Source organism: Alexandromys fortis, unplaced genomic scaffold (genome assembly GCF_014885135.2).
Source record: "Alexandromys fortis isolate MF-2015 unplaced genomic scaffold, M_Fortis_MF-2015_v1.1 scaffold_26, whole genome shotgun sequence".
Classification (NCBI taxonomy): domain Eukaryota; kingdom Metazoa; phylum Chordata; class Mammalia; order Rodentia; family Cricetidae; genus Alexandromys; species Alexandromys fortis.
In genome coordinates this window covers 9,855,721-9,874,614 of record NW_026067894.1, presented here as the reverse complement: position 1 = coordinate 9,874,614, position 18,894 = coordinate 9,855,721, and the positions used below count along the sequence as shown (strand labels likewise).

Genomic DNA, 18,894 nt, shown 5'->3' with positions numbered 1-18,894 from the left:
AAGCCTCAGTCTCCTCATCTCTGAAATGGGAGTAGGAGTAGCGGCCGGTGTGAGACACTGAGGTGATGCAACAGTGGCGGGCTTCAACTCCCCTACAGAAGACACTGGTTTCTCCTGATGTGACTGCTAATTCATGGGGACAGTACAGATAACATGCTGGGAGCTGTGCTTGGTACAGGGGAGGGCTTCCCCAAGAACAATGCTTCTCAACCTCCTAATGCTGGGACCTACCCTTTAATACATACAGTTCCTCATGTTGTGGTGACTCCCAACCATAAAATTATCTCATTGCTACTTCATAACTAATTTTGCTAATTTTGAATTGTAATGTAAATAGCTGTGTTTCCCAATGGTCTTAGATGACCCCTGTGAAAGAGTTGTCCAACCCCAAAGGGGTCATGACCCACAGTTGAGAACCGCTGCCCTAGAAGCTTCTTTCCTGAGTGAGAGCCATTTGAGGGGAACTTTAAAGTCAAGCTAAGCCAGGCTTGTGGGGCACCCCTTAGCACTTCAGAAACTAAGGAAGAGAATTGCTGTGAGTTCCAGGCCAGACTGAGCTATGTGCCAAGTTTAAGGCAACCATAGGATACAGACGTAGTCACACACAGGCATGCACACAGAGACACGGCAGCACAGAGAGAAAACAAATAAGGAGCCCGAGGATACGGCTTAGAGCACGTGCTTAAACTGTGAAGAGGTAAGTACCGCCCAGCACTATGATTCACAGGTAGGAAGGGCCATACAGCAGTTACTTCCATTAGGTCCTTTGCAGTTTTCCTCAGTTGCTCTAAAATGTGCCTCAGGTCATTTTGATCAACCAACTGCTAAAAGACTCAAGGAGCAGGGAAGGCAGCAAAGGTTAAGTCTAGCGTATTCATTGTAAGAAATTACTTTAGAGCTGGGCATATTGGCACTTGCCTGGAATCTCAGCTGAGGCAGAAGGATTACAAATTAGATACCAGCCTGGGCTGCATGACCAGACCCTGCCTCAAAAACAAAATACTGCATTTGTGTCGTGCCTGTTTAACTGCTGAGATGTCTGTCAGACTGCAGGTTCCAACAAAGCCCCTTCCGGAGAGGACACTTAGCATTGTCACCTTCCCTGTCCACGTCACTCCTTCCTTAGCTGGCTCTCCATGTCATGGCAGAAATCTTTAGAGTGAGCACCTACAGATGAAGAGACAAGGCCTGATCCGACTTCATTACAACACTCAGATCGCACTTTTGTAGCTGTTAGTGGAACCCAGACTAAGCCTGGCTGTGAGCTCTGCTGTCCAGGAGATTCAGGACAGCACGCAGCCTCAGCCTCCGTGGGTGGACCAACCCTGGATCATTGTCTTGATTATCTGGAGCATGAGAGTGTGTGTCCCTGTATTTGGGTTTGAGACAGGGTGTCTCTCTGAAACTGGCCTTGAACTTAATCCTGCTGCCTCTGCCTCCCAACTGCTGAGACTATTGGCTTGTACCCCTGTGCCTCATTATGTTTGCTTGCTTGCTTTGTTTAAAACAGTCTCACTGGAACCTTGGCATGCCTGGAACTTTGTGGACCAGGCTTGCCTCAAATTCACAGGTCAGTCTGCCTCTCGAGGGCTGGGATTAAAGGCATGTGCCGCCATACCCAGCATGTGCATTATTTTTAATAAAAGTCCCTGCCTCGGGCTGGAGAGATGGCTCAGAAGTTAAGAGCATTGCCTGCTCTTCCAAAGGTCCTGAGTTCAATTCCTGGCAACCACATGGTGGCTCACAACCATCTGTGATGAGGTCTGGTGCCCTCTTCTGGCCTGCAGACATATACACAGATAGAATATTGTATACATAATAAATAAATAAATAAATATTTTTAAAAAATCCCTGCCTCCTAATTCCTTAAATCAGAGGCTTAAACTGGGAAGCTGTATTTTTTTTTTAACCTCCCCAGAGATTTCAAGAGCCAGAGTTGTTTCCTGTAAATGTCTTAGCAGGTTCCTCTTGGAGGACCTTAGGCCATGGTAGGTTCTGTCTCTGTCTGTACCCACTCTGCTCTTTGAACTCTGCAGGCCTGGAGGAACCATGGTGACCTATGGGGGAATGGCCAAGCAACCTGTAACAGCCTCTGTGGTAAGCTGGGGACCTGCAGCCCAGGGCTGGGATATCTCTTTCCTTGCCCTGCAGCCATCTAAACTCAGGGATCCATACCTGAAGCAATGCTTTAAGCTCTATTACTCGGAGCCCCAGCAAATCCTCCTGTGTCCACAGAGCCTGCTCATTTTTAAGGACCTCAGACTTCGGGGCTTCTGGTTGTCCCAGTGGAAAAAGAACCACAGTTCAGGTGAGTGGCTGATTGTCTGATACCAAGGGTCACCGGAGGGTAGAGCCTAGTATAAAGTGACCAGCTACTCTAAGACCTGCAGAGTGACAGAGTCCACAGCCTCGCAACAGGATTAAAGCATAGAGTTGACCACAGTCACAATCAGCGCATCACTTCTAGACTGGCCAGAGTCCAGAGAGATGGACCAGCCCTTGTCCCCAAGAGTTGACTGGGGGTGGTGGGGAAGCCTGCCAAGTAAAGAGAGTGGACTGGGTGTAATGGAATATGCATGTAATCCCAGCCCTAAGGGCTTAGGTAGAAGGATTGTGAGGCCAGAGCCATCCTTAGCTATACAGCTAGATACTGCTTCAAAAAAGGAAAAAACAAAAACAAAAAACCATTTACGTGGGGCTTCCAGCATCACCAGATCCAGGTCGCCCTGGCCTAGCTGCAGAACTGCCTTAGTTTAAGCATTGGGGGTCTAAACTCTTTTGAGCCACTTGACAGAGGAGAAAACTGAGGTTCATAGCCACTAAGTCAATTACCCTTAGGAATGGGGCTGCCAGAGTGAGATGAGTCCTCGTACTGCTTGGGCCTAGCTGCCCAGAATGAGGAGTCACAGCTGAGAACGAGGAATGCCATGGAGCTGGCCCAAGGGAAGGGAGGGAAGTGGTGGGCGCACGGGTGTTCTGAGTAGAGGGGCACGTGCAAAAGCTCATTGGGGGTGAATGGAAGGCTGGGGGCTGACTGGGTCGGTTGAAGTGCTTGCCAAGCAGGCTTAGGACTGAGCTCAGATTCCCAGCACCCTGTATAAAGCCTGTACCCCAGGTCTACGGGGAGAGGCTAAGAGGGAGGGAGACAGGGGATCCCTGGAGCTCATTGGCCAGCCAACCTAGCCAAATAAAGAGCTTCAGGTTCAGAGACTCAAAAACTAAAGGTGTTCTGAGAATGGTGCACAGCGTTAATCCCAGCACTTGAGAGGCAGAGGTGGGCAGGTCTCCATAGAGAGTTCCAGGTCAGTCGGGACAGCACAGTGAGACCTTGTCTGTAAATAAGGAACACGATTCAGGGAGACACCTCAATGTGTGTAACACACATACACTTAGTACATACACCCCACCCAATGTAAGCTTCTTTTGTTTTGTTTTTGAAGACAACAGTTTCTCTGTGTAACCTTTGCTGTCCTGAAACTCGCTCTATAGACCAGGCTATCCTCGAACCAGAAATCCACCTGCCTCTGCCTCCTGAGTGCTGGGATTAAAAGTGTGCACCACCACCACCTAGCTCCCAGTGTAAACATTTAAGAAGAGAGCATGGAACCCAGCACCCGAAGCATGTTCTGACACCTGGAGCATTAGCCTGGTACTGGACTGAGAAGTTGAAGAACAGGTTCTGACCAGATTAGGCAAGGCTTAATAAGCTTTTTTTTTTTTTTTTAAGTTCATACTCCTACCTTGAAGATGATTAGGAAGCCAACATAGTGGTTTTGTGTTTTTTCAAGACAGGGTCAGACTATGTAGCTCTAGCTATTCTGGAATTCACAATGTAGACCAGGCTAGTCTGAAACTCAAGAGATCACCTGCCTCTGACTCCCAAGAGCTGGGATTAAAGGTGTGAGACATTACACCCGCCAGAGTAGTGTTCTAATCAGGAACTGGATTAGACGTCAAGAGTGAGTTTATTTCTATGAAAAGCACTTCTCAGCCAAAGCTTTCACTTGGCCTCCTGCATGGATTTGGCCCTCAGTAGGAGGCAGGCCCAGGAAAGGATAGTGGTTGCCTTAGTTGAAGAGTCCCGTGGAAGCCCTGGGCTGTCAAGTAGAGCTTTCCCTTATCTGACCTGCTGACATCAAGCAGTGTGCCTGGGACACTGCCTTTCTGGCCTTCTCTGACTTCCCTAGTTCTCTACTGCTGCCCCACCCACCAACCAGTCAGGGCCAGTTTCACTAGTCCTGTTCTGTGGATCTGAGCCCCCTTAGAAAGGTAGGCAGTGCCCACCCTTCAGTTCTTAGGATTTCTCTTCATGTTTCCCTGTCTCATGTTGGCCCTCACAATGTCAGACCCTCCCTTCTTGTCTGACTTTCCTCCCACCTCCTGCAGATGAGTTCAAGGAGCTGATTCTCACCCTCTGTGACCTCATTCGCCAAGGCCAGCTCACAGCCCCCGCCTGTTCTGAGGTTCCACTGCAGGACTACCAGCAGGCCTTGGAAGCCTCTATGAAGCCATTTGTGTCTTCAAAGCAGATTCTCACCATGTGATTGTCGCAGAGGACCAGGAGGAAAGCAAGAGTGGAGACCAGTAAGTCTGGCAGGCTGCCGGCCCTTCTGTGAGGACCCCATCTTCCCCAGGCTGCCTTCTGCTCACTGCCTCTTCCCTCTAGGAGGATGAGAAGCCGGCCTCCCTGAGGACAGGATGAAGACTAGAGGTCATCCCTGTGGAGGACTGTGCACCTGCTGCCTCACAGCACCAGGAAGCCCCTGCCCTGCCTGACCACTCTGAATGCAGAGGCTGGGGGATTGCTGCCAAGTCAGAAGTCACACCCTCAGCAGTGTGAGCCCTAGGGTCTGGCAGAGGGGGAAAGGTGGTTAACTTCTCCCAGAGTGTGTGTCTGTCCAGGGCAAGGGGATCTGCTGCCAAGGTGAGTGCCAGGCTGAGATCATTAAAGCTTAAGAGACCAGAACACAGGATCTCAGGTGTCTGGGCCACCTTGAGGGGACTTCCTTTGTAACTGAGGGAATAAACATTACACCTGTGGCTCTCAGCCAGGGGCCATTTTTAACCCCAGAGGAACACTTGGCTATTGCAGCTTGGGGAGGGAGTTGTTATTGCCGCAACTGTGCAGAGATCAGTACTGCTAAATATTTTACAGCAGGGCAAGGTAATACACACCTAGAATCCCAGGAATCGGCAGGCTTAAGTCAGCTGGACTGCCACATGTTGGAAGCCAGCTTGGGCTATAAACCAAGACTGTCTCAAACTTTCTTTCTTACAAAGGGGACCAGGAGTATAGCTCAGTGACAGAGTGCTTATCTAGCATGCAACAGGCCTTGGGTTCCATTCCAGTAACTGTCAAAAGAACAGATAGAGCGCCCAGGACCACCTCCCACAGCGAATGATCCTGCCCAAAAGGTCCCTAGTGGTGCTATTGAGAACGCCAGCATTAAACCCCCAGGTGGAGCCACTATGACTGGTGCTATGCAGAAGGCATGCAGGGCTGCAGACACCTGGGCTTTGGGCAAGGCTTGCTCGAGGTGCAAGGTGACAAGCTGACTATGAAAAACAAGTTGTTTTATACAAGCTAAAGGAGTCTGGCTTTCTCATTTTTGCTTCATGATCATTTTGCCCAAAGCAAAGCACAACAACTTGGAGTTGTCTCCTTTGTCAGCTGATCCATTCATTGTACCTTCATCTCAGAGTCTCATTCGGGGAACATTTATTGAATGTTTAGTGTGGCCTAGTGTGAGGCCATTACAGTAAAAAGGGCAAAGCTGGGAGAGGACAGAGGTTCAGCTCAGTCAAGGGAGGGAGGCTTCATGAAGGCAGTGTTGTTTGTAGAATTTTGAAGACCAAGTAGGAAATGTGGACCAAGCAAAGCCAGCAGCTAGTTTTCTGAATGTGAGAGAGGTCCTGGGCCTTGGGAAATCACAACCTGAAGCGTGAAGCTACTGCCTAAGAGGCTGCAGCTTGAGCAGAGGTGGGAACGTGTGTGTGTGTGTGTGTGTGCGTGCGTGCGTGCGTGCGTGCGTGCGTGCGTGCGTGCGTGTGTGTGTGTGTGTGTGTGTATCAGGTCACAGAGATCCTTTAGGTTAGAACCTGCCTGAGAGCATGAGATTTCAAGGCAGTGATAATGTGCACACAGCCTGGGAGGCTATGACTGCGTGCCGGTGTGCACACAGTCTTCCAGCTTACTCAGCTTGCCTCTGGGAACATCTGTGCTCTCTAGAGGAAAGGACTGCTTCAGCCCAAGGCTGGGGCAGGTCAGCAGATGCCTCCTGAATAAAATTGGCTGCCTTGTACACCTGGGCTCAGAATCAGCTTCAGCCTGTTCCTGTGCCCCTTTATGTCCTCTGGGTTGTTGGGATAGGTGTTTTGCACCAAAGGTCCCTGTGGACAAATGAGAAAACCTAAGGGTACAGGAAGGCAGCCCAGAGGCAGCAGGAATAAAAGGTAGGGGAGTCACAAAGTTGGAGGTTAAAGCCTACAGCCACAGTAAGGGAGGCCATGTTCCAATCCAAGATGGCAGGTGCAGAGGATTTCTGCACAAGCATAGGAATCAGCCCAGGAAGAACAGTGAAGGGAGCTTCATACTTTTAGAGGTATGAGGTTTGGGTCTTCAGTCATCTACTCAGGAAGGGAAGACAAGCTGCAGGACTCAGCCCAGGTAAGCAGTTAGAGCTGGGGCACTGCTGGCTGACCCTTGATTTCCCCAAACACTAGCTATGTTAAAACCTGCAACCTTTAGGGGTGGACCTAGTAGGCCATAATCAATGTGCTTCCGTCTCCCTTGCAACTAACAAGACTGAGCACTGTGATATGACAGGTATAGGTTGCTAGTGTCTTAGAACCTTGTTCAAATGAAGCCTCTATGCACTGTCTTTCTCCTTCTACCTTCCCATCCAATTTCAAACAGGATTCCTGGAGCGTACACAGCCGTGTCTGACCCGGTAAGAAAGACACAAAGTCAGAGGAACCTAGGACACACCCATACCTCCGGACCCCAGCTGCCTACCTCAGAATCTCCGCTTAGTTCAGCCCCTTGTATTGTCATTTAACTGATTAATCATCTTAAGTGATTTCCCCAGAACTAAGCCAAGCTGCAGCAAAGGGTGGCAGGCGGTGTAGCAGGTCAGGAGACTCATTGAGACGAAAGACAGTTGAGAAGGCAGAGGCTCCGGAAAGATCCTCGGGCAGTGCAAGGACAGAAGCACTGGAGAGGATAAAAGGAGAAATCCCCCAGCTTCCGAATTTCAAATCCCTCCCCCCACCCCACAGCCAAATTTTGAAGACCATTTAATGGGTGCCAACACTTCAGAGGCCAGTAGGGAAAACAGACAAAAATAATGATTTCCTTTGCTCCTTCTCTCTACAAAGGCAGGACACAATTGTCACCCTTCTGGCCCATTAAACACCCTTTGTAAATGGAGCCCTAGGTTCCCAAATAACCACAACCTCCTAAAACAAAGCTGGAGCACACCTGCAGCCTTAACAGGGCCTGGCTCTGCCTCCATGTCCTCTTCTGGGAGCATCCATCCCACAATTCCACGGTGTCTGCCACAATGTTGATGAGTGCCTGTGTCTTCAGGGGAAGACAGAAAAGGGAGAAGGGTGCTTGCACAACCTTGTCTCCCCCCCTTTTTTTTCTATTTTTCTTTTTTTGGCTTCTAAAGACAAGGTTTCTCTGTGTATCTTGGAACTCACTCTGTAAACCACGCTGGCCTCGAACTCAGAGAGATCCGCCTGGTCCACCTGCTTCTGCCTCCCTCCACCACCATCCAGTCATCACTTTTCTTGTCTGGAAGGGTTTAGCAAGCGGGCAGGCCTTGACCATGGTAGATAGGTGCTCTACTGCTGAGCCACTTCCTGCGTGATAAATTGCTACTGTACAAAGCAAACCTTAAAATTAGTAGAAAGGGATGGAGAGCTGGCTCGGCACTTTAAGAGCATATACTACTCTTGCAGGAGACCAGAATTGTGTTCCCAGCACCCATATTAGTCAAGTGGCTCACAACCACCTGTAATTCCAGCTCTAGGACTTGACATCTGGCTTCTGAACTCATATGCATATTGTGAATTAAATTTTTTTTTTTAAATCTTCACACCTCAAACCAAGTATGGTGGCTCAGACCTGTGCCTCCAGCATCTAGGAGATAGGAGGATTAGTTTAAGACCAGTCTCAGCCACAAGTTCTAGGCCAGCCTGGTCTATGTGTGACCTTACCTTCAAACAACATCAGAATAAAAAGACAGAGTGAGAAAGCCTTTGAATTATAACATAAATTTAGGGGTGGGGCACTTACATAAATTTTTTTATATGACAAACACAATAGGGCCAGTAAGAAGGTTCAACAGGCTTTAAAAAAAGTGTCACACAAGTCTATGAGGACCTGAGTTCAATTCCTGGGTCATACTATGAAACGTAGAAGCATTTCTTTAAAGTCCTCTGACTCTATGCATGCATTCACACATGTGCACGTATGCATGCACACACACATAACACAGACAAAATAACAATGCCAAAAAACACTGGTGAGATATTTGCAATTCATTTGGCAAACTGCTGATTTTCCTACAGTGAGCTAGGCAAAGGATAAAACACACCAAGGAAAATGTGTCAAGGTGTGTATACCAAGTGTGTGCAGATGCCCTCAGAGGCTAGAAGAGGACGTGAAGAAAGGTTCACTCCTTCAAAAGATTATATAGCCTGGAAGATACCACTTTCACTGGATTGACAGAGATCAAAATATCTGATAACATGAGACACAACAGCTACCAAGTTATACATGCTAAACCAGGCATGGTGACACATGCCTGCATTTTCAGCACGCAAGAGGTTGTGACAGGAGGCTGCTGTGAATTCAAGGCCAGCTGGGATATGGAGACTGTCCCAAAATAAAGAAAATGCTCATACCCTTTAGTTTTCTGAGGATCAGACTAGGTTAGACAAGTATTCTGTCAGATATGTCCTTAATGATATTCCTATATAGATCCTACTTGGTCACTGATTAAGGCAGTTATAAAACCCAAAGGCTGGACCCTGTGTGACTATGTTAAGTTACTGTGTATAAAAGGTGTGTTATGAGACAAAAATGATCCTTAGTGCATTTCATAAGATTCTGGAATTATTTTCAAAAGAGCCAAAAATTAGGTACGATGACACCTGAAATATCATATTCTTAGAAGGCTGTAACAGGAGGTTTCTGGAAGTCAAGGCCATTTGATATAGAAAGTTCTTGTCTGAAAAAAAAAACCTAAGCTGTATAGTAAATTAACTAATAAAAATATTTAAGGAACTGCTGGGAAGGAAAGCTAAGGAAGCAGAAGAGAAAATGGCAAAACTTTACACTGAACATCAGTTGAATTGATTATGCAGACGAGAAACAAAACCCATCAGTGACTGGGTAAAACTGAAAGGGAACCAATCAAAACTGAGTTCACTATGACCCAGAACAAGCACGTCTATGCCATTTGGTTATTCTGGCAGCACAGTGGACACCTATAGATTACATTCTTAAAGGTTAGAAAACTTTTCTGTCATGCCTCATCTAGCTGCAAGGTATTAAACTCGGGAGGCAGACGCAGCCAGACCTCTGTGAGACCAGACTAGTCTACATAGTGAGTTCTAGGACGGCCAGGGCAATAGAGCTTGTATCCAAAATAATAATCTGAGATGTAACTCAGGTAGAGCACTTGCGGGTTCGGTCCACAACAACACAAAATAGTAAGGAATCGTTTATTTGAACACTGTTTTACGTACCTAGTATCATAACTGTCAAGACAATACTACAAGGAAGATAAAGGAGGCTCAGAGACCTGAGAGAAAAGGAAATGGGCTCAAGGTCGCGGATCCACAAACTTCCCACCCGGAACGTTGACCCGCAAACCGCTCCGACGCAGAAACACTCTCGGCAAAAGGACAAAGGATGGACCACCCGCTCGGCGCGCCCCCGCGCACACACTTCCGGGGGAGGTGCCGACGCCACGCCGAGCTCGCGAGAAGACGTGCAGCAGCTGTCGCTCAGCCGGCCAGGCCCCGCCCCGCGCCGGCGCGCCTCCAGGAAGGCCCTTCCCCCAGCTCTGGCCGGGCGGGAAGCGGGCGCGCGCTCCCTCCCGTTCCCCTCCGCCCGGGGTGGGGGGAGGGCGCGGGCCGCGGGGGCGCGCGTTCTCGAGCTGCGTGCTCGCGTACGTCGCCGGGCTTCGGCTGCGTCCGTCCCGCCGCCCGCCCGTTACCGCCGCCGCCGCCGCGCTTTCCTTTCGCCGGCCGCCGCCTGAGGGGGGCCGGGGCCAGCCGCCGCCGGGATGCCGCGGGTGTACATCGGCCGCCTGAGCTACCAGGCCCGGGAGCGCGATGTGGAGCGCTTCTTTAAGGGCTACGGGAAGATCCTGGAGGTGGATCTGAAGAACGGGTGAGGAGGGCGGCGGAGGGCCCGGCCGGGGGGGGGGGTGCTGACAGGGCCGCAGCGGTGGCTGGGAGGCCGCGGCGACGCGAGCGCAGCGCTCTCTGGGGCGCTAAGCCGCCGCAGGCCTCCTCTTCTCCGCCATGGCGGCGGCGCCTCGGGGGCGCGGGTAGGCCCGGCTCCCACTGCGCCTGCGCGGGCGGGGGTGGTGGCGGGATAATGGGGACGGCGGCCCGGGTTGGGCTGGGGCTCCGGGCGCCGGGGAGGCCTGGGTTTCCCTCTCTGGGCCGCGGGACCGAGGCCTGGTTCGTCTCTGGGGAGAGGTGGGCCTTTCCCGCTCTGAGGCTGCTGGGAGCAGACGAGGTTTCCGGCTCCCTTCTCCCTGGTCGCCAGCCCGCCGGGCCGGGCCAGAGGGTTCCCGGCGCGTGTTTCCGGGGACAGGAGCTCTGGCTTTTTCTGTGTGCCACACTTTTTTTGGGCGGGAGCCTCTAGTTTGAGTAGTGTAGTGACAGTTTCGAAAGTATCGTCTTGCCGCGCTGAAAGCTTTTCCCCGCTCCCTTTACGAGAGTAAATTAAAGTGCTAGCTCGTTATCTTGGGGGAGTCCGTACAGAGTTTCTAGGCTGGGGTTTCGGCTCTCCAACCTGCCAGAAGATGTCTGCTGTTGGAGGATTTGCTGAGTGGGTAGTGGCCACCCTGGCCAGGTCTGCGTCGACTCCTGGTGCAGGTGGAGACACAGATCTCAAAATTGCCTGCTTAACAGCCTCCCCCGTGCGCTCTGGGCGTGTAGCCCTAATCTGCTTTGGCGGACCAGGGCTAGCCGAGGCTACCAGCTGGCTTCAGGGGGAACGGGTGAGCCGTGCAGCCCGGAGAAGATATTCGCATATTTTGCTTGGGAGCTGAGGAATACTAAGTCGGACTTGAAAGGCGTTAAGCAGCGGAACGGAGTTGGAGGCTGTAAGCCTGAGGAGCCCTTAGTTTTGTTGCCTTTGTTGTTTGGCTGGTTTCTAAGACTTTGCCGTTGGTCCGTTGAGACCAGTAGTAACTGACATTTGAGAAGAAATTCCCTTAATATGAGTTGCACATGAGCCAGCACGTTCTCAGACTGTCTGGATTTCGAATTGACACTTAGAAGAATCTCCTTGCTGAGAACAAGACATCGGTGAAATGTTCATAGACTACTGGGTTCGCATAAAGGGTTTAGACAGTTTATTTTGTTAAGTGAACTTACGGAAAGTATTAGACAACGTTGAGAGGATTGCTTTTTTGTGGTCCTTACCTTACATGTGAGAGATTATCCCCACCCACCCCTTTTTTCCCCTACAGTCCAAGTAAGTTGACAGAATAACTCTGGGTGAAACATGGGTTTTGGAAGTTAGATAAGTGAGAGTCAAATCCTGGGTCCTCAGTTAACGTTTCTTTGAGCAAGTGACTTAGTTATTCTGAACCTGTTTTCTCGGTTGATACTTTGCCGTACACTGTACTGAAGCATGTCAGCTCTTAAGAGTCTGAGAACAGTGTATTATTTGGTGAGGTCTGTTTTCTCAGGGTGCGGATGAGAGTTGGAAAAGGTAGTAGGGCAAAACTGAAGGGTGATTCAGATGTGTGCCCCCAACAGGATGCCCACATGTGCTTCGTGATTGAGTAAGGGAGAAGTTTTCTGTTCCTGACTAAACTGATTGTCATATATTTTGAATCAAGGAATACTGGTTCTCAGTTAGAACTCAGACAAGTAAAATGTGGAATAGTTTACTGAAATTGATTCTTTTTTAACTGTTTATTTTTATGTTTTGTGCATTGATGTTTTGCCTACATGTTTGTTTGTGGTGTCAGATCCCCTGGAAATGGAGTTAGAGACAGTTGTGAGCTGCCATGTGGGTGCTGGGAATAGACCCCAGGTCCCCTGGAGAAACAGCCAGTGCTCTTAACGCCGAACCATCTCTCTAGCCCAGAACAGATTTTTCCTAAAATGAGCTTTGAAGTGTGGATTTACTAGGGCTTGAAATGAAGAAAGAGAAGTTTTAATTGGTGGAAAGGTGGTCTGGTAAGGACCATTTGGATGATACCTTCTAGCTGGATCAATCCTCATGAGGATCTAGAAAGTAACACCAAACCCCGAAACAGCTATTAAGAGTTTTCACTAGGGGGTTGGAGTGACTGTCTTCCCAGAGGACCTGGGTTCACTTCTCAACACCCATATAGCACTCACAACTGGCACTCCAGTTCATGGGAATTTGACTCCTCTGGTTTCCTTGAGCACTAACTAGGCAGGGCTTGCAGTGCACAGACATACAACAGACCATCCATACACATAAAAAAAAATTTTTTAAAGATAAATATAAAAATAAAGATTTTTTTAAAAAAAAGTTTTACACTAAATTTTAAATCATGATTAAAATTCAAAGGTTTTGAGGGAAGCATGGAACAATTCAGGGGAGTGCTCAGAGGACAGACACTCACTGCCTGGGTGCTTTAGGAATTCTCATTCTTATATACTGAATGATGGATGATGTGCACGAAATCCATCCTTATAGATCAAGGTTGAGTTAAGGAGTGCAAAGTATTTCTGAGATTTAAAGACAGGTGTGACAGACATCTTAATTCCACACAGTATGACCTAGCAGCACTCAGATCATTACAGAAGAAGATAACTTGAGGGAAGAAGACGACAATGTGTTTGAGATGCTGGGGAGGCTGAAGGAAGTGGAATAGAAGGAGATGTAGCTATGGGTGTGTGAGTTCATAGTTCAGCCTGGGGCAGTGGTGGACTTCCTTACAGGGAAGTGTCTGAACACTTCTGGATTGAAACTCTAGAACAGGTTTTGGATTAATAGGACTGTAAAGAATTGCTAGAGAGTTCGTTCACATTTGTTAAGGTGAGATATCTTGTAGGTGTTGGCAGATGGATTGTAAAGTTGAGAATTAATTAGGTAATGGGGTAACATAGTTTCTACTTGCAAAATAGATTTACTATTCAGGAGAGGATTTTGTGTATACAAGCACCTCAGTGTTTCCTTGCGCCAGGCAACCTGCCTCTTTTAGAGACAGATGGTTCTTCCTGGGACTACAGGTGTGATGCAAATCTCCCTGGGGCCGTGTTGACCTTACGCCTACCTGCCTCAGAGACCTGGTGCCACTATGGGCAAGAGTGGATCGATTGAATTCTGGGAGTGTCTCAAAGAGACAAAACTACTAGTACCTTTTCCCTATCCCTTCAGCTTTTATGGTGGCTTTTATTGAGTTTGATTACATGTAGTATGGAGTTTCTTTTTTAGCAGTAAATCACTTCGTTGTAATATCTAGACTTTTTTGTTTTTATGTACAAAATTTTCTCTCTTGCCACAGACATCTTGTAGTTTCAGTCACAGATCTTTTAGTTTTGAGTAAAACTTAATACATCCTTAGGTGATTTGATTTACCTGCTTAGGAACTAGAAGAATAGGTTTCCAAATCATTGAGGTTTTCTTTCTTTAACTAGCTGGCTAAAGTCCTAAGTTCAAGCACTCAAGGGAAAGTGAGCTGGAAATGCCGGAGCTGTGTTTGATGTGACAGTGAATGGTAGACGGCTAGAGTTTCGATAGAAAACTTGGGATTGGTGCTCAGTTTTCTTGTTTTCGTTTCGTTCTACTGGGTAGGTTTGTCTTTACCTTTGTTTAAAATTAGAGTAGTATGAAGCTTGGTGTGTGTGTTTTAAAACTCTTGTAGTGAGTTAGGTCCCTGTTGTGTTTCCCTATCCTAATCAAGTACCACAGGGCTTTATTTGCTGAGAGGAATCCATGCATTTTTTCCATGGACTGAAGCCTTCCCAGGAGCTTGCTCTTTAGAGGGAGAGTGAAGGAGGTCTAGTTAAGCTAATGTTATGGGTTATAGATTTCTGGTGAGTTGAGCGCTGCCAAATAGCAGGTAAATGCTTTGCTGTTAGTGATGGCACAAAGCTATACGCTCCCTAACAAAGTCCACTAACTTAAGATCATCCTCCAGCCTTAAAAGTAGTGTGCCACTTGAACTGTGTCTCTCAGTCATTTGAGTCTGGTTAGGAATTAATCATATTTTACTTTTTCTTCAAAATACAACATATTTCCCATTATGACAGTTCTACATTGCTTAACTTCTAATATTGGAAGGAGGGCAAAAGGTCATCCAGAGATGATTCTGCTTCCATTTGGAGCACATGGTCTGACTTTTTGTCACATCTACATCTTTCACACATACATTTCCTTCTTTCTTTAATTTTTTTTGGGTTTTTTGTTGTGGTGACTGTTTTGTTTTTTGAGACAGGGTCTCACTGAGTAGACCTGGTTGGCCTCAAACTAGAAGAGATCTGCCACTATGCCCAGCTATACATCTATGCATACATATATTCATTCCTTGTCTCTCTTCCCCCTTTTTTTCTTTCCTTTTTCAACCAACTTAGGGTCATGTGACACATGATTGCCTGGTTGCCTAAAAGCCTGGTCTGTCTTTGAATATTCTCTAAGTTCAACAACCTGCCTTGTATGAATTGTTGTGCTAAGGATCCAACTCCAGGCTCCATGTATGGTAGACAAGTCACTCTACTGCTGAGCCACACCTCCAGCCTCTGCAGTTCGACTTCATAATGATTATATAGAATTGCTGTATATGAATTCGTTTTAGGGTTTGCATTTAAAGCTAAGTTAGAACTGACATTTGGATTGTTTTTTGATTTTTCGCTATTTTATGCATATGTGACCCTGGAAAATGTTTTTATGTAAAACTTTTTGCACATTTTTAGGATATGGGGGTGCATTTTTATGTTTTCTGGTAGCCCTTGGTTTCCAAACTAATAGGTTTTATTTTATTTTATTTTGTGTGTGCTGGTGTTTTCCCTACATGTGTGCCTGTGCAGCATGGGTCTGATGCCAGAATAGACAAGGTCTCCTGGAAATGGAGTTACAGACAGTTGTGAGCCACCATGTTGGTGCTTGGAACTGAACCTGAACCTAGGTCCTCCGGAAAAACAGCCAAAGTGTTAGCAACTGTTGAGCCATCTCTCCAGCCCCAAATATTTTTACTCCCTTGTTTAAGAACTCTTTGTTTTCTGAATTTTCAATAAACTGTGATTTTTTTTTCATTTAGCCTACCAGAGTTAAGAACTTTACAAAGTAACTTTTGACTTAGAAATTATGTGCAGCTTGTAGGTAATTTAGACAGTGTAAAAACCAAAAAGGAAGTCAGGCAGTGGTGGTACATGCCTTTAATCACAGCATTTGGGATGCAGAAGCAGGTGGATTCTGTGAGTTCAAGGCCAGTTTGATCTCTACAAAGCAAGTTCCAGGACAGCCAGAGCTGTTAAACACAGAGAAACCCTGTCTCAAAAAGAAAGGGGGAAAAAAAAAAAAAAAAACAGAAAGGGGATAGTATAGGTCTTTTGATGTTTTCTGATGATATATTATGGTAATCCTAACATTTAGGGGGCTGAGTCAAAATGATCATGTGTTCAAGTCCAATTTGGACTACAGTCTCTTGTTGCCAAAACTGGCCTTAAACCCACTATAATAGCCCAAGGTTGACCTTGACCTTCTGATAATCCTGCCCTCTCCCTCCCAAGTGCTGGGATTCTGGATGTGGAGCACCTTATCCATTTTATGCCAAGTATCAAACCCAGAGCTTCATGCATGCTAAGCAGACAGTCCAACTGAGGTATAGCCCCATGTCTTGTGTGCTACTTTTTGTATGGTGTAATTTTCTTAATTATATTGGAATCTTCACTGTTGGTTGCCTAAAATTCCTTGTCTAGCTGAGTTGTGCTTTGCCTAAATTATTTCCCTAGATTGTCTCCTAATTCTAGCTGTAGTTAATAACCCTGTGTTGGATATCATGCATGAAAACCTTTTTTGGCCGGGCGATGGTGGCGCACGCCTTTAATCCCAGCACTCGGGAGGCAGAGGCAGGAGGATCTCTGTGAGTTCGAGACCAGCCTGATCTACAAGAGCTAGTTCCAGGACAGGCTCCAAAGCCACAGAGAAACCCTGTCTCGAAAAACCAAAAAAAAAAAAAAAGAAAGAAAGAAAGAAAGAAAGAAAGAAAGAAGAAAGGAAAGAAAACCTTTTTTGCATTTTGTCTTGACATATTTCATGGAACAGAATTCATTAGTCCCAGCAGAAATGAGCACACAAAAGTCTTAATGCATGGTGGTGCACACTTTTAATCCCAATAGGCAGAGGCAAATAAATCTCTGAGTTCCAGGCTAGCCAGGACCACATAGTAAGACCCTATCTCAAAAAACAAAGAACCACACCAGTTACAAGAACACCAGCAGAAGCTAAGAATGCACACATCGTGGCTACCTCACTGGCACTGAGCCATGCTATTAACTTCTTTGCTGCTTGAAACTCAGTGTGGTGGTGTCTTCTGATAGATAGTCCCAGCTATTCAGGTGAAGGCCAGTCTGGGCAATGTAATTAGTCCTTGTCTCAGAAAGAAAGAAAAGGAAAGGGAAAAAAATTCAGTTTCAATAAACAACAAATTCAGCCAGGTGTGGTAGCATTTGATTGTAATGCACTTGAGAGGTGGAAGCAACAGATCAGAAGTACAGCAAAGTGTCTGACTACTCGGAGTTTGAGGACAGCCCAGACCGTGTGAGACGTGTTTGTTCTTACAAAAAGAAAAGGACAGGACAGAATCCCAAATGAAGTAATAGTCATTGTTTGGGTAGTCTTATAACTATTACAGATGCAATCGATCCTGCGTTACTTCTTTTCCCACAACATGAGAGATTTAAATTTTTTTGAGAAATCAATATCAAACAATACTATACTTTAAATTATATCTAAATATTTCTACCATAAATTACCCTGCTTCAGTTCTCTTTTCTTGGCTGCCAGACTCCTGATTTGTGTTATGAATAAACGAGACGTGTAATTATTTGGTCAAGATATTTTAAAATTCCATTCTTCATTTAGTATATTTTTCCTCCTTTTCTCATTGAGATGACTGCTCAAATGAGAAGGCTGTATGAGATAGCTCTTCTTAGAGCACAGAATGTAGACAGGATAATATATGTGGTTTGGGTTCCTGGAAATTTGGAATGCTTCCAGGTATTCCAAAAAGTGTTCCACATACCTAAAGAGATATTAGGAATGGTACTTGTAAATGTGTGAGCTAACACTGAGCTCTTAAGCAGTAGAAAACATTAACAACTTGCATTTGTATAGTCTCTCTCTAAGTCCATTTGTGGGGGTGTGGCATGCCACAGCACGTGTGTGGAGATCACAGGAAAACTTTTGGGAGTCAGTTCTCTCCTTCCACCTTGTGGTTTCTCAGCATTCAACTTAGGTTGTCAGACTTGGTGAAAGATGCCTTTATCCACTGTTCCATCTCACCAGCTGTATAGTTTCTATTTCAATTGACTGTATCAAAGCACTTTATAAATAAGTGGTATCCCTGGTCTGTGCTACTATAGAAACTGAGGCATGTGATTGACAGGCCAATATTGCAGAATGAAATTTTGAAAGCTCTAGAAACTGCAGATCATTTTTATTCACATGCCAGCTATGGCATTGCTGTGACGATCAGGCTTCTCTACTGTTGTTCCTTTCCTGCCTGAAGGGGTAATCTGGGTCCTTTGGCCTGTTCACCCTGTAGTCTTTTAGAGGCTTCTAATAAGCCAAAGAACCTAAAGAGAGACAGACTGTACTTAGAGTGTTGGCCTTGGGCAGAGAATGGATGGGGAGTACTAGGTTAACCTTCCTCAGGCTTTTCTGTCATGACACCTGGGGTAGGATGTGTGTCAGGATCAGCGCCTATTTCAGTGTTTTGCCATTCCTGCAGCCTCTGTTCTTAGAATATCCTTTAAGTGAAGGGATTGTGCTCTGGATTTACATAGCCAGATTTTAAGGCAAGGCCCTGGATAACTTTTCTGGGCTAAGGTGATATCCCAGGCTAGAGGTGATAGCTAATGCCAGACATGGCAGCTAATGCCAGAAGAGACCTCCAAGAACTAGAGAGAAGAGGCGGACTGAGAGGAACTTTGAAAGCAGCCTGACCCAGATGTTCAAGACTCGACAGGCTTCATGTGCAGTGAAGCAGCAGATCTAAAAGAACTTGAAATTTTTCTTAAAATAATGAAATGGCCAGTTTGGGGGAAATGTATCTCCAAGAAATGGCATTAGCATCTTTAACAAAATTGAAGGGAAAAAGAATAGACAGCTACCGAGGGCCAGTTAGGAAGGATCTGTGAACAGCTAAGATGCTCCCAGAGGCAGAAGCTTTGTGAGTTTAAACAGTCTGTTCTAGTGTGCTGAGAGGATGAGCCGCTTTCTGTGTAGATTTGGGTAGCACTGTTGTTGAGTGTGTCCTTGTTTTGGTGATGGGGCATAATGGACATAGTGGTGCATGTCATTTTGTGTCCTAAGAGATGTGTTCTGAACTGGTAATAATAGTAATGAGGTCAGTAAACTTGTTTGCAGTTTGTGGTTTGAGCTTCGTGAACTTTAGTGTGAGGCCCTTTAAGTGTCAGAAGATTGAAAAGGAGACA

At 46.6% G+C, this 18,894-nt stretch overlaps 2 protein-coding genes across 4 annotated transcripts in view; both read left to right on the top strand.

Annotated features, from left to right (window-relative positions):
- Nucleotides 1–7,258, top strand: part of Mecr (mitochondrial trans-2-enoyl-CoA reductase) — a 29,212-nt gene extending 21,954 nt beyond the window's left edge. For all 3 annotated transcript variants that reach the window (XM_050151467.1, XM_050151458.1, XM_050151476.1), the window contains exons 8-11: nucleotides 2,037–2,097; nucleotides 2,236–2,308; nucleotides 4,387–4,584; nucleotides 4,667–7,258. In XM_050151467.1, the coding sequence (XP_050007424.1) occupies nucleotides 2,037–2,097; nucleotides 2,236–2,308; nucleotides 4,387–4,544 (292 nt within the window). In that variant the 3' untranslated portion in view covers nucleotides 4,545–4,584; nucleotides 4,667–7,258. The remainder of the gene's footprint in view (nucleotides 1–2,036; nucleotides 2,098–2,235; nucleotides 2,309–4,386; nucleotides 4,585–4,666) is intronic.
- Nucleotides 7,259–10,090: 2,832 nt separating this feature from the next.
- Srsf4 (serine and arginine rich splicing factor 4) overlaps nucleotides 10,091–18,894 on the top strand; it is a 24,811-nt gene continuing 16,007 nt past the window's right edge. The window contains 1 exon segment of the mRNA XM_050151398.1: nucleotides 10,091–10,408. Coding sequence (XP_050007355.1) covers nucleotides 10,302–10,408 — 107 coding nt within the window. The 5' untranslated portion in view covers nucleotides 10,091–10,301.